The sequence below is a fragment of the Limulus polyphemus genome, unplaced genomic scaffold, assembly GCF_000517525.1.
Source record: "Limulus polyphemus unplaced genomic scaffold, Limulus_polyphemus-2.1.2 Scaffold4522, whole genome shotgun sequence".
Lineage (NCBI taxonomy): Eukaryota > Metazoa > Arthropoda > Merostomata > Xiphosura > Limulidae > Limulus > Limulus polyphemus.
Window position 1 is genome coordinate 63,433 of NW_013670132.1, and position 14,851 is coordinate 78,283.

Consider the following 14,851-nt stretch of genomic DNA (forward strand, 5'->3'; position numbering starts at 1 on the left):
GACATGATATCTGACTCAGTGTTTTATCTTTCATACAAATAAGTGAACTTATTACTTCTTCAAAAGTAAAGAAACCATTTATACAGTATTTTATGCTAAAGCTAAACAAAATGTAAGAAGTTTATTTAATAGTTTACTTAATCTTTGTAAAAATTTATGTTTGTACTGAAAAGTAACCCAAGTAAAACCAGCTTGAGAGTGGTAATGTCTGAAAATACAAGAATACCGAAAAAAGAAAAGAAAAAAAGGTTAAATCTATGGTTTTTTTGTACTGTTTTTTTTTAGTTTTTACCAGTATATCTTGTATATATATATTACTAACCAGTTAGTTTGACAAGATTGCATTAAATCATCAGTAGGGTACTCTCAATGTCATTGGTAGTACTTTTAGTCACAACGCTAAGTAAGGACCAAAGTAGCATAGAATGAAAATGGATACAATTCAAAAAGCCAACAATTTTCCTGTTTTTGAAGATAAAGTTTGGAAGAAGACTTACCAGATTCAATAATAATAATATATTGATTCAATAGGTGGGGTGTACTTTGTATAGTACTGCAAGACTTTTAGAAGATTATCTACAGAAGCTGTTGAAGAATTACTTTTCCCAGCAGTGTTCTGATCAAGAACTGGAGGTAGCGAATCAGACTTCACCTACCAGCTCAGAAGAATTTTTACCTCCAGATAAAAGACAAAAATTGGAATGATTTGATCAGTATGATTCCAGGTTTGATATAGCATATAGATAAATAGTTTATATTTAACACTATCCGTACATTCAGTGGCAGTTGAGGTTGGATTCACACATTAAATGATACTACTTTACTAGACTGGACTTCAGTGTCGTTTAGTAATTTTATGACTATTTGTTTGTAAAGTGATTTAGGATTTAACTCTAGAACTGTAATTAATGCAGTCAATCTTTATACACTGTTAGGCTTTGTTGACAAGAGGTTCAGTGTGACTATACCCTGTTAGGCTTTGTTGACAAGAAGCATTTGTAATTTTATCCTATTAGTCTTTTTCGACAAGCACTTTACATTATTGTACAGTTTTTAAGCTTTTTCAACAAGAATTTTTTTTGTGATTATATATCTTGTTAGGTTTTGTTTACAAGAAGTTTTTTGCGATTATACCCCGTTAATCATTTTTTACAAGAACTTTTATGTGATTATACCCCCCTTAGGCATTATTGACAAGAGGTGTTTTGTGATTATACCCTGATAGGCATATGTGATTATGGCCAGTTTGAAAAAATGCTTTGTGCAATTCACAAGGTAAACATTTTTTTTTACAAAGTTATCTTTAGCAAATGTTAATTGAGTTTAAATAATTGGACCATCTTGCAATCACCAAAATTTATACTAATAAGTTTGCTTCTATGCAGTTGTACTTGAATAGTATAGCCTTAAATAGTATTTCTACATTCATTAGATTTTCACTGACCACCTTTGGAAGACTATCTTCAGAAAGTGCTTGACAAAATGTTTGTTTTAAGTTAATTCCTGATGCATGAATATACTTGTTCATGTTTATTCAACTAGTACCATTTCTTTCTTTTTCATTCTATTAACTAATACTGTTTGGCTCTTGTTCAAGTTATTTTCTGTAGGGCTAATCTTTAGGCAGTTTATGAGACCATAAGGAACACATATAAAGGGAGGAATGGAGCAAGTTAAATGAAACCTTAATTTTTGTGCTAATATGCAATGATTACCATTACATATTTTGCTTTTTCCCTTGGTTCATGGCAGTATACTTCACTAACTCTCTGTATGAAACTTCCTGATGTATGAAGAGTAACAATTCTGTATAGCTGAGGATTGCACTAAAACTAAGTTAGTTAAATAAGTAATGTAGCACAGACCAATTAACGTTTTTGTTTTTAAATACAGAACTCTGATATTATTTATCTTGCAGGTCTTGAAAATGTCTGAAGCTTCAGTTATTCTTGGGTTCAAGACAGTGAAGTAATGTTAAGGAATTTTATTTGTCTGAACTCAAACCAGGAAGTTCATGTTGTTGTCAATGAAGAAAAATCCAGTTTCATTTTGTAAATAAAGGTTTAAAGCAAAAGGTAGCATATCCTGTTTTGTTTTTAAATGTATGTCATAAAACATTATGTTAGTCGTATTATATTTTTTAACACTACGTTCCTAATTTAGTCCCTTATGGATTTCCAAGAATTAGTGAATGTATAATAATAGTATTTCAACCACACAGTATTCATACTATCCATTTCCAACAACGTGTTTCACTTAATCCAGTGCTCTTCAGGTGCACTAGGACACAACAAACACAGTAATGGTTGGAATACTACCTTTCGTTGGACCATTCTAGGATGATCATGTGCACTGAAAGTTTTGATTAAAATTAGCCCTTTTTGTTGCAGGTCCTGATGTATTCAGGGTAGAACCAGTATTCATTTGGTGCGTGAACATGATTGTTCATTTTCCCCCATTTCCTAGCTTTCATTCGTCCTGTGGTTAGAACCGGAGAAGTCAGTAATGTGTATTGCCACTGTTACTGTGTATGCTGTAAAGGTTGATTAATACAAGCACCACTTTAAGAAAGAATGAACCACGGATACAGAAGTTGCTGACACAGTCAACCGGTTCATTCTTTATAACGGGGTTAGGCAATGACTATTTTTAGCACAAGGGAATTCCACCTCATTTAGTCACTTTCTTTTTAAACAGCCAATTTAATTATTATTTTGGAATTGGTATTCCAATGTAATGTAACTTTATTTCTTTGTATTTATAAATTGTGCAATGGGTAATGAAAATTCACAAGGTTATTTTTCGAGGGCATAATCTCCTGCAGAACGTAACATCAAAACTGGGGATTCGTGCAGTCATACAGCTTAGCAGAATCTAAGTATGTGATATAAGGATCCAGTCAGATTTATTCCAGCTGGAAAGAAATTGATGGTTTTGTAGATGGGAAATAATTTATCCAAAGTAAAAGCATAATCAGATTAATATTATATTTTCATTAAAACAGTTTGCAAAATATAAAGAAAATTCCAACTCTATTAGGCTAAAAATATTTCTAATATCACACACTCTGAAAAATTAAGTTTATTTATGCAAACACGAAATATATCCAGTATTTATAAAAGTATACAATATGTAGACCTATGGCTCACATTCAAAGAAGGTTATACTATTTGTGATGTTATGGTTTTATTTTAGTTCATAATATGAATGAAATTTTTTTTTTTTAAAACTAGGTTATGATTTTGTGGTGGAGTTCATTGTTTTGTAACATCGTATTCATTCATCTTTTACTAGCATTCAAACATTGTCTTCTGCTTTCACTTGTGTAATTTATTCATATTGATATATGTGTGTGCACACTTTATAGGTATCCAGTATTACAAACTTGGGCCTTCTCCAATATCTGTCGCTTTGACTTTTCTGGGATTAAGAAATCCTCTTATACAAGTGAAAACAGTTTATCTTGGATAAATAGCAATATAGAGCACACAAGGAAAGCAGTGAATGTCTGAGAATTATCTCCAAACTACTGCAAAGGCATGTTATTGTACAGAAGATTTGGGATGCATTATATGCGTGGGGAAATAGAGAGATTAATATATGCTGTAGATTCTATTACAAAATACATAGTAACAGATATAATAACATAGGCCCTGTGGCACAATGTAATTAAAGGGTTTGGAAAATAAACAAGACTGTTGTCACTGTAACGTGAACATCTGCTCTTGCAGATATGTTGTAATATGTGAAGATAGTGCTATTCTGTTGCAGGGAAACAGTGTTGGTAGAAACTTTTCCATTAACTTCTTCAACACTTTTCCTATAATTAATAAGTGTACGCAGGTGCAAGAACAAACTGTATGCATATCTTTATTACTTTATCATAACATGGTGTACAGCAGTATACAAAAAATAAGTAAATAATATAAGACATATACTCACACTTGTAAAAGTAACAGGTTGTGTAATTATTTTGAATTTGTAAAGATTTAACAAGTTTCATCCAAAATTTAAAGCTTCAAGTGGAGTTTGGCAATATAAGGAAAAGGTTCTAATATGCGAAGTTAGGCACATTAAACTTTTCCTCTTAAATTAAAAAACATCAACACTAATTTCTTTAAGTAGAACTCCAAAATATTTGTCAGGAACTTATTCTAATTAAATGAAAAGTTTAAAAAATGGCACTACTTCTAAAACAAGAATAAGAAACATATTTATGCAACACCTGATTATAATAACTAAAAAAAAGTGTATTTTATAACTCATGAATTACAATAATTTTTATTAAACATACATAGGATCTTAGACCTAGGTAATACAAACATTATAGACGTTCAAAAATACATGAAATTTCTTTCCTCCTGGTAATATTTCATTTGTGATTCTTCTCTCTCAATGGTTTTACAAAAGTTTTAAAAATACAACTTAGTTTTCTAGCTAATAATAACAGTTGAGAAGCAGGTGTTACTGTCTAAAATATAGAACTGAAGAAAAGAAAGACAACTCCACATTTCACAAATATTTTATTTATTATGACCAAGGTTGTGCCAGTAAAAGCATCATCAGATATTGTTGAAACCATGGTAATAATAATAATAATAATTAATACAATTGTTTTTGTCAATTCTGTAATTTCTTGAAGTACTGATGGCTTCAGATATTAATTATTTTTCAAGTATTAACTGTCAGAAAAATATTAAAAGCTTCATCTTTTAATAAACTTGCTTCTCTAGGTTAGACAAAAGACCAGTTTTGAGTAACATCAGTGCTATCATTAACTTTAAGTTATGCTATATTAAAGGACTAAATGTAAAGTCAATACAAAAACTTAAATATTTGTATTTTTGGCAAAGCTATTAAAGGTACTGGCCATTGCCATCCTTAATTTTAAAATACTAACCAGAGGGAAGGCGGCTAGTCAGCAGCACCCTACCACTCATCATCCAAGCTAAAGGACTGACTGTCACTCTTGTATTGTAACCACAGTTTGAAATATGGGGACTATTTTGTGGAATTGCATGAAATTGAACCAGACCCACCAAATCTAAAAATTCAGAGCATAAATGTAGACTAGTAAAATATCTCTCAGTGGTAAAAAACAAAAGAACATTAAAATACTTTGTATCAATAAAAGGAAATCATTGATAGTTAAACTAAAACAAGTCTTGGATTGTTTTATTCTGAAACAATTTCATGTTAATTTAATGTACATATTTTGACTTGAAAAATGTACATATTCTTATGTAGTAATACCTATTCTTTAAAAACATTTAGTTACTACTAAAATTTGTTATATTTTTAACATTTGACTTATGTTTGAATAATTTAAACAGGCCAAAAAATTTGTACTCTATCTTTTGTCCCTATTTAGACATAAATGCTTTGAAGACTGTGGCTAATGAATGGATAGATTTAAATTAATAACAATAATAGAATTATAAATTATGCAAATGATAAAACACACACATATGGGTAGACAAGCTTTTTAGTTACATGAGGATCTTACAGTGGCTATTCCTCTACTGGACACCAAAACATTTTTAACCATAATGATGTGGATTACCTACCTGTTGCTAAATTAACATTTATGAAATTATTACTGAACTACCAAAAAGATCCTGCAACTAAATATTTTGAAAGTAACTTAAGATTTCAATAACGTAACCTGTAACTTTTTGTTGCTGACATGTGGGTAACTCTCCTCCCTCACCATTTATTATTATTATTATCAATGCCCTACCATTGAATGGTTATGACATAAAGGGAAAAACTCAAAATTTAAAGCATGAAATACTAGCTTCTTCACTTTTTGCTAAATATCCACTCTTTACCACCAGAAACTTTATTTTCTGATAATCTTATATTTCAAACTAATATTTAAAGAATTGGAAGTTTGATAAAACAGTCTCAACAATGTAAGTGTACAGTAGTAACGTACTGATAGTCTGATACAAGTCATTACAATGTTAATGTACAGTAGTAAAGTACTGGAAGTTTGATAACAGTGTTAGTGTACAGTAGTAATAATGGATGTCTGATAACAGTCATGACAATGTCAGTGCATGGTAGTAACACATCAGATATTTCATATAATAGTCATGACAATATCAGTTTACAGTAGTAATGTATTGGAAACTTGATACATCAGTGACAACAATGTCAGTATACGGTAGTAATGTATTGGATATTTTATACATCAGTGACAACAATGTCAGTATACGGTAGTAATGTATTGGATATTTTATACATCAGTGACAACAATGTCAGTATATGATAGTAATGTATTGGATATTGGATACAACAGTCATGACAATGTCAGTATACAATAGTAAAGTACAAACAGTTCTGGTTACTCCTACATTACCAAACATAGCAGTACTAATAGCATAGTTCTCCGCTACCAATGTAAGTTTATGTGACACACAAACACAGCACTTACACTGAAGCTTATTTGTACACATACAATTTATAGAAGACACTATAATAACTATGTCATTACCATGCACCAGCCTTATAACACTTTTATAGGTATTACACAAATCTTTGCAAATTAAAAAAAAAAAAAATTTCCGGTACTTGAAATTAATAGACAATGAAAAATGAAATCCCTTTTAATCTTAATTGCTATAAACAATGTAAATAGTGTTTTAAGAATACATTTGTTCATAGAGCTCCATGTTTTAATCTCTTATTTAATAATATGAGAACATTGTAATTTCTTTTTATCTCATACTGAAAGATTACAGACTAAAACTCATCATGTCTCATTAAAGCTTCCCCAAAATCAGTAGCCTGGCTTCCAACAAAGAGGTCATATTTTTCCAGAATTTCTTCTTTCGTTAACTTCTGGTCCTGTAGTAGTGGGATGAAAAAAAAAAAACTTTACTGTATTCAATATGAAATGAAAAAAATGTACACGCAATAATAGATTTGATCTAAGAAAAATACACTACTTCTTTAATAGATAACTGAGCTCAAGTCGTTCTGCTTACATGAAAAGTTCTCTGCAAAGCAGCAAATGTTTACTAACAACAGAACAATAATCATGTCTGTAGAATCTTCAATTTAGCCACACTGTTTTTAACAAGATTACAAAACCAGAGTTGAGATTCTTAATTACATAACTGTAACATGATTCAATAATTGTGTATAGATTACAAAACAATATATTTTTGTTTTCTGCAAAAGGTTAACAATGGAAGTACTTTAGTATTGTGTAAAAACTAAAAATATTTTTTGTGTTCTGTACAAACTTCTAATATGTACAATTCTGGAAAGTCAGCAATATAATCAGATATAAAATAGATAAGCAATCCTTTCTGATCAAAGATGTAGGTTGTTTTATTGTTTGTCGAGACAAGAAGAAACAAAACTCGGCTCATTACTGAAAGAGGTGTCTTCATCAAAAGCTATGAATGCAAAATAAAACCAGCTTTTCATGATTGAGAAAAAAAAAAATTATAGAAACTAAAAAGAGATATTAGTATTTAAATGTTTTACAGTGTGGTGTGTATTTGCAGTATGTTCTAGATGTAAAGTTGTCAATTTACAAGCCAACTAATTAGGATGATACCATACCTTAATCCTTTCGACATGGAGAGTCAAGTGTACTTCATGACCTCTTTACAGAGTTGTATTCAAAATATAAATTAAACTACTTTATTATCAATGGATTTTAATAATATGGCATCAAAACAGTTTATTATTCAAATTTTTTATATTTTCTTAGTTTTTAATGTTTTTAACTTTGAAATACGCACTTCTAAGTCACGACTTGGTGGCACTAACTTCTCATTTATAGATTTTTTCTTCTCTTCTCTTTCCTCATAAGGCTTGAGATTGTTCAACCATTTAGAAACATGTACTATATATATATATTTACAGACCAGGATACAAATTTTCAACCTTTTGCTTTACTAAGATCTCATTATATTTTCTTCAACCCACACTGACATGCCCCTCCGATTATCCTCTGTCTTTTGAGAAATGTCTACAATTCTCTCTGACACCTCTATTGGGCATGTTTATAACTAACAGAAAAAGTATATTCTAAACTACATAATTCAGACAATTAGCTGTCAGGGAAAGCTTGATGTGTTTAGACTAAAGAAGTCATTCCAAGCAGTTATGGAATTTTTGTAAACCTATTTATATGTTAGTTAGAAAGCCAGATAAATTATAGAAGCTTGGGGCATTCCTATTATAGTGCCTGGTATATTTTTTGTATTCTAAATTCAATACTATAAAGCTACATGAATTATTTTTGGACAACCAAAATGTTTACTAAACCACGTATCCAGGTGCAAAAGGTCTCAAGACTAAAGTGCTAAATTTCTTTGTTTTTATGTATATTTTTTTATTGTTATATATTTTCTAACAAAAGTAACTAATGTGTAAGTATTAGAAATTCGTTAGGTTAGATAAGAAAACTTAAATGAAAAAAAAAATTTTCACCTCAAAGAACATACATGGGCTGCCACTGTGTGATGTAGCTTGATAGTTTGTTTACCCTAAGTTCTTGCTGGGTGATTGATTGCTTTATTACCCTAGTTAAACATGGTTCAAAGAGCAATAAAATAAAATGTAAACAAATTTGAAACTGCTAGGAGTCTGTGGCTGTTCAGGATCTAAAAACTGTAATTGTCTGTTACAATCTGCAGTCATTATAGAAAAAATTTATTTTTGATTGTATTTCAGATTTTTTCAACTTTTGCTACAGTTCATGTTAGGGTAGAGAAAATACGAGATAAAGTATAAAATGTTATGAAAAAACTTTTGATATTCATTTAGGAGGCAATAGAAGTTATGGAAATTAAATATGAAAACTATAAGATGAAGAATTTGTATTTTTGGCATGAAAATCACCTTTCACTCAGTAAAGGCTTTGTAAATTCATAGACAAATCTTTAGTAAAACACCATTCAAAATACTAATAATTTTCTTAGCTGTTAGAGGATGTATATAAAAAAAGACATCTTAAATGTTTATCATGTGAAAAAGAAAAGATACCTTATCTGAATCAGATTCGTAAATAAGATGACGAGCCTCAGATTCACTGTGATCATAATCTGGTGGTAGGATCCACTCTTTCACTTCTTCTTTGTCCATTAAACCATCTTTATTTTTGTCTCGAAAAGTTGTAAACTGGTCTCGTTCATTCTTTACCCAATCAGGCTCATCTTCACCTTCCCCTGCTCCACCATACATATCACCTTGAAAAATATTTAAGTTTTAGTCCAAGTGGACATATCATTAGTTACACAATACATTTAACTTTCTCTGTATACAAAGAATTGTTCACACACTACGGTAACAATTGGCATGTCCAATCACATTGTCCCTGGTCATCCCTATAGCTTATAACTACAATGTTTTTAGAAGATACCACTATTTTTTTAATCCAAGAGAGCTTATTTTGAACTATGGATGTGTGGCAAAGTTATGAAAACTTTTAAAGAAGTCTTGGTATTTAGATAACAGGATATCTGTGAAGGAACATTCAAGCTGCACATTTCTCCAGTCACATCGATATTGGGATTTACATACAGATGACTCCTTCAAGCATCCGTGCTAAAAAAAGCTACAATATTTAATGTCTGATTATTAAATTCATTAAACGATGATTAATATGCAGTTATATACACTGTACTGTACCTAGCAAATTTTTACACAGAAATTTCAAAAAAGGAAAGAGAAGCTTAGCAAATGGTATGTAAATAAAACTGTCTTTGCACCACAAAAAATGTTTGTCTGACTTCTTAGCAAAAGCTATGAAATAAAACTATCTTTGTAACAAAAGAAATTTTTTTTTTCCGACTTCTGAGCAGAAGCAGGTTGTAAGACTACTTGTTACTTATTAGATATTCAGATAATTACAGGCTTCATCTCAGACCATGATCATTGTCTAACTACTACGAGACAGAGGATTATTTTGAAGCTTTCTGTAGTTTGTCATTCTTTGTAAAGATGTGGTGTTAGAGAAATGTAAGATATTTGCAATGTAAGTCATTTTTCGAACTCCTTATCTTATATTTTCAACAACAAAAATGAGAAATTTGATGTCTTAATCATAGCACTGTAAAAATAATTGAAATTTAAAGATGTGTATTTAACAGTGTTAATATAGAAATCATTCCAGTGATTCTACACACTTTGTAATATAGAACAGAACAAACCCCAATAAAGATGCTAAGGATACTAATTCTGTTGTATTTCATGAAGGAATATTTACATGACTGAGTGTCACACATGCATTGTTAATGGTGTTGTTCACATTGAACACTTGTAGTAATAGACTGACCCAATGACCATGTAAGAAAAGCTTAATCATGAAGAAAGGTTTATTGTGTTACTTGTAGTTTCATTTTCCAAACCTATACATTTCCTGAAAACAAAAATATCAAGATTAAAATACTTTATTTGTAGTTTCATTTTCCTGTGTTGGAAGTCTGCTTTGTTATAACTTACACACTTTCTAAAACTTAACTGTTAACCCTATCATGATGGGCTTGGTATAATATACACAAGTTAAGTATTTATACTATAAATTTTAATGCAGCAAGCATCTTCACAAAATTTGGTAGACTTTTAGTAAAGATTACAGATTTTTTAATGAAGTAATTTTATTACAGACTTGTTTGTGAAAATATTGAGTATTTCGTTACCAGTCCAAGTGTGAAGTGATTTTCAGGTTATAACAAAAAAACTATTGTTATAATATTATTTGTGTAATCTCTAAAACCTCCTAAATACCCTAACTAACCAGCCTTGTAACCACCATAAAAAATTAGGAAATAAATTTAAATTATGCTTTTTTCCTTCTAGAATGACTACAGATTATAATACAAAAACACAAATGTTTTGTCTAAAAAGCTTAAATCTCAAAACGTTGTATACATTTATATATATTTATTATCTTTATGATATTGACCTTCCAGTCATGCCTGGCTAAATAATACAGAAGTTACAATGATGTGGCAAACGTGCACTCTTGATACCATATCAAATAATATAAAACACCTATATTTAGTCTTTACAAAATTACCTGTCTTGGCTGTGTTTTAGTGGACTAGTATTTTGTAAAATACAGTCACATTTCAAATATCATACATTATATATGTATATAGATTATTACTATTTAGAAATATGTTCTTTAACTCAGTTTTCTTAAAACACAGAACAATAAATAAAGAAGTAAAGCAAACAATTATCTCTTCTAGTTACGACCTTTGTACTCGTTTGCTAGGTTGCTAAGCCTTATGAAATTTCTCACGTGGAGGATGTGAAAAGAGAATTTTTATAGGTTATATATATGGGTCTAAAAATATGAAATTTTGAGCTCACTAAAGATTTACCTTATCATTTGAAATCTTGCGTGAAAAGAATGAGATTAACACAATAACATATCAAAATGGCTGAAAAACCATTAGGGGAACATTCTGAGCTTTCGATTTGTTATTCATGTCATGTATAGAGTAAGTGCGTATAAGGGAGCATTTCCAAAAATGGAAAGAGGTGGGCGAGGACCACTGCATTTGATTCAGTACATGAGCGATATCATTAGCAAATAGAAAAGACAAGAGGTTCATATTTTATATTCTAGCTTGTCAATATTGATAGTTTGAGTTCCTAATTCTTTTGAAACTATAGACTTAGTATTTTGTCATCACAAACATCTAATCTGAACTAGTACTACATTCAACATACTGTGTGACACACAAAAATCGATGTTTAGTTATGTTTTTAATATTTACTTTTAAATTAAGAAATTAACTAACAAATAATAATCAAATATGAATTATAATCAAAAATTTGATAATAAAGTTATTGAAATAAATTCATAAAATAGTAGTTCAATAAATATTTGAATGCAAGTCAACAAATATGATAACATGGCCTCGGACATGTGACCAGTTGCGATAGGGTTAACGTAAACGTACTGTGTTACTTGAAGCTTCATTTTCTGATGTTGGGAGTTTGCTATGCCCCAACACTTTTTAAAACAAATCTATTAACATAAACATATTTTGTTATTTGTAGTTTCTTTTTCCTATAGACATTCTAAAAATAAAAATATTAAAATAAACACCTATATACTCTTCAAGTGAAACTTTGCCATCTTTGTCTTTATCAATGTCTTCTAATGTTTCCTGGATTACAATATCATGCATATGTTTCGCTTCTTCAGGATGAAGAAAATCAGCAAATTCTTCTTTGCTCAATCCATTATCTCCATCTCTGTCTGCTGCTTTCCAACGGCGCTGGTCTCTCAATATCATTTCCTTATAAGTCACACCTTCTGAATCACTTTCATCTACATTCTCTAGATCTGAAAATATGGTCGAACATTAAAATTGTATTAGAAATATAAGATCTGTTTCCAGTGTATACACGATATATAAAGGTAAAAGAATATTCAGATAAAAATCTACTTAAAAAAAGACATTACAGTTACTTACTACACACTTAAGCAAATATGTAGACAAGCAGTATTTAAACATTCTTTATCAAAACTAGTCATAAAAAAGCAAGAAAGAAGGATATTCAGAAGTGCATAGGGAACTTCAGTCACAACAGGAATAATTCTATATTACAGAGATGTGTAAAGAATTACAATTTCCACTATTCTTCCTTAGCTTGTACTATGCTGGAGGAAATCCACTGAGATAATGAACTAGGTTATATGATTATTTAAACTAATTCTTAATAAATACTAGTGGTTCATGTGGAACAAGTTACTCTATTAATTTCAGTTGGGATAATGTCTAGATAAAACTCCAGATAAGGCTACATACCATCTGAAAATCCATACGTAACTTTCCTGTAATCTTCCCACATTAGGATTTCCTTCTTATCTGGATTATGAGCTTTCCACTGTCGATCAACATCATCTAATATATAACGTTTCTGTGTGTACTGAATCCAATCCTGGAGCTCCTTCTGGTCAACAAAACCATCCTAACAAGAACACTGCTTTTAGTTTTTTTTGTTCAAGTTATGAAAAAAATATTTGGCTCTTAGTTTTTACTCTGTACATCCACCATGTAAATGTCAGGACCCCTTAGATTGAAGGTATAATCCTTAGCATCCTTGGCCTTAATGTATGTTTTTTTTTGCCTGCAAGTATAGTCCTTGACCTTAACATACTGTCTTTACTTATAGTGGTCCTTATCCTAAATGTGTGGTCTTTGGTATGCAAGTATAGTCCTTCGCTTTAAGATACTGTCTTTACTTATAGTGGTCCTTATCCTAAATGTATTGTCCTTCACTTTAAGATACTGCCTTTACTTATAGTGGTCCTTATCCTAAATGTATAGTCCTTCACTTCAAGATACTGTCTTTACTTATAGTAGTCCTTATCCTGAATGTATGGTTTTTGGCATATAAGTATAGTCCTTCAATTTAAGATATTGTCTTTACTTAGTGGTCCTTATCCTAAATGTACAGTCCTTTACCTTATGATACTGTCTTTACTTATAGTAGTCCTTATCCTGAATGTATGGTTTTTGGCATATAAGTATAGTCCTTCAATTTAAGATATTGTCTTTACTTAGTGGTCCTTATCCTAAATGTATAGTCCTTTACCTTATGATACTGTCTTTACCTGTAGTGGTCTGCTATTATTTCTCATGACAATAACCATACAATCAACTGTTCTTTGTATTCACAGACAAATTCACAAGTTATTTCATGTCACCCTATTGATTACTACTACTCCAATACTTGGACCAAACTAACAATACACATACACAATAGTAAATTTTTGAGCCATATTATTGAATATAGATATCAAATATTTGCAACTGAAAAACTAAGGTCATATTCCAAAGTTTAAATTACAAAATTGTATATTAATTATTAGTAAGCTTAGACTAGTAAGAAGTCTTTGCAAGTTTGATTGTGACCTAAATTGCATCTGATAAACTACTTTCTGCATGACACAGTTTAGTCAGCAAAACTGTTTTGTTGATAAGAAAACAGCACGATTCAGTCAATACAAATTAACTTATATTGTCCAGTTTTGTAAACAAAGAATTTAGATACTGCGTCCGCCCACTAACATCTTCCCTGTGGATTGTTTGGCTGTTTATTTTTCAAATGTGGAGGACTATCCCTTGATTCACAAACTGTGTTTGAGGAACCATATTCTCCTAGTGCTCACAAGGGTTTATGTGAATTACAAAAAACATAAAATCTAATCAAATTACTCCAAACCTGTTCACCATGTACTGATAAATCATGAAATTCAGATCATTATTGAAATTGTGGAAACATTTAACAATCATTAAATTGGATTTTACTTTATTACTTAATAGATGTTACTCTTGACTCGCTTTGATTTGTCAGAGCGCATTCTTGACAATTAAACCTTCATATATTGCATAACCTTAATGAATATAACTTATACCATGCATATTCATTAGTTACAGCATGTGCAACAATGATCAAATGGCTGACAATTGGAAGCCTTGAATCCATACAATTTGACCCAAATTGGGTAAGTTAACTAGCATCTGTATTTATTGGTTTTCTAGCTGCTTTGTTTTATAATGCAATATCACATACTGCAACTGATGTCACTGCACCAATGCAACCACATTTATACATACATATTTGTCTATATCAGATAAAAACCAATACCTCAATCTTCTCCCAGAGGATTAGGAGGAAAAAAAAATTCAAATTTATGCCACTACTTTCTCACACTGTGACTTTTTTTTTCAATCTTACCGAAGTTAGTTTTCTAGAGCTAAAACCTTTATGAAACCCAACACAGAAGAAAGTTAATCATATTGAATTATTTAATATTTTGTTTCTGCTGCTCATAGGATTAATATATCAACACATTAGT

The 14,851-nt window shown here is 30.5% G+C and overlaps 2 protein-coding genes across 5 annotated transcripts in view; one reads left to right on the forward strand and one right to left on the reverse strand.

Moving 5' to 3' along the window:
* The window catches only part of LOC106471295 (transcription intermediary factor 1-alpha-like), a 60,035-nt gene extending 57,961 nt beyond the window's left edge, over positions 1-2,074 (forward strand). For 2 of the 4 annotated variants that reach the window (XM_022399905.1, XM_022399908.1), the window contains one exon: positions 532-2,074. In XM_022399905.1, the coding sequence (XP_022255613.1) occupies positions 532-705 (174 nt within the window). In that variant the 3' untranslated portion in view covers positions 706-2,074. The remainder of the gene's footprint in view (positions 1-531) is intronic. The other 2 variants (XM_022399906.1, XM_022399907.1) reach the window with 2 other exon arrangements.
* A 4,617-nt stretch (positions 2,075-6,691) lies between these two features.
* LOC106471296 (calumenin-like) overlaps positions 6,692-14,851 on the reverse strand; it is a 16,842-nt gene continuing 8,682 nt past the window's right edge. The window contains exons 4-7 of the mRNA XM_013931895.2: positions 12,795-12,957; positions 12,089-12,328; positions 9,010-9,212; positions 6,692-6,852 (exon numbers count right to left, since the gene is read on the reverse strand). Of these exons, the coding sequence (XP_013787349.1) occupies positions 6,748-6,852; positions 9,010-9,212; positions 12,089-12,328; positions 12,795-12,957 (711 nt within the window). The 3' untranslated portion in view covers positions 6,692-6,747. The remainder of the gene's footprint in view (positions 6,853-9,009; positions 9,213-12,088; positions 12,329-12,794; positions 12,958-14,851) is intronic.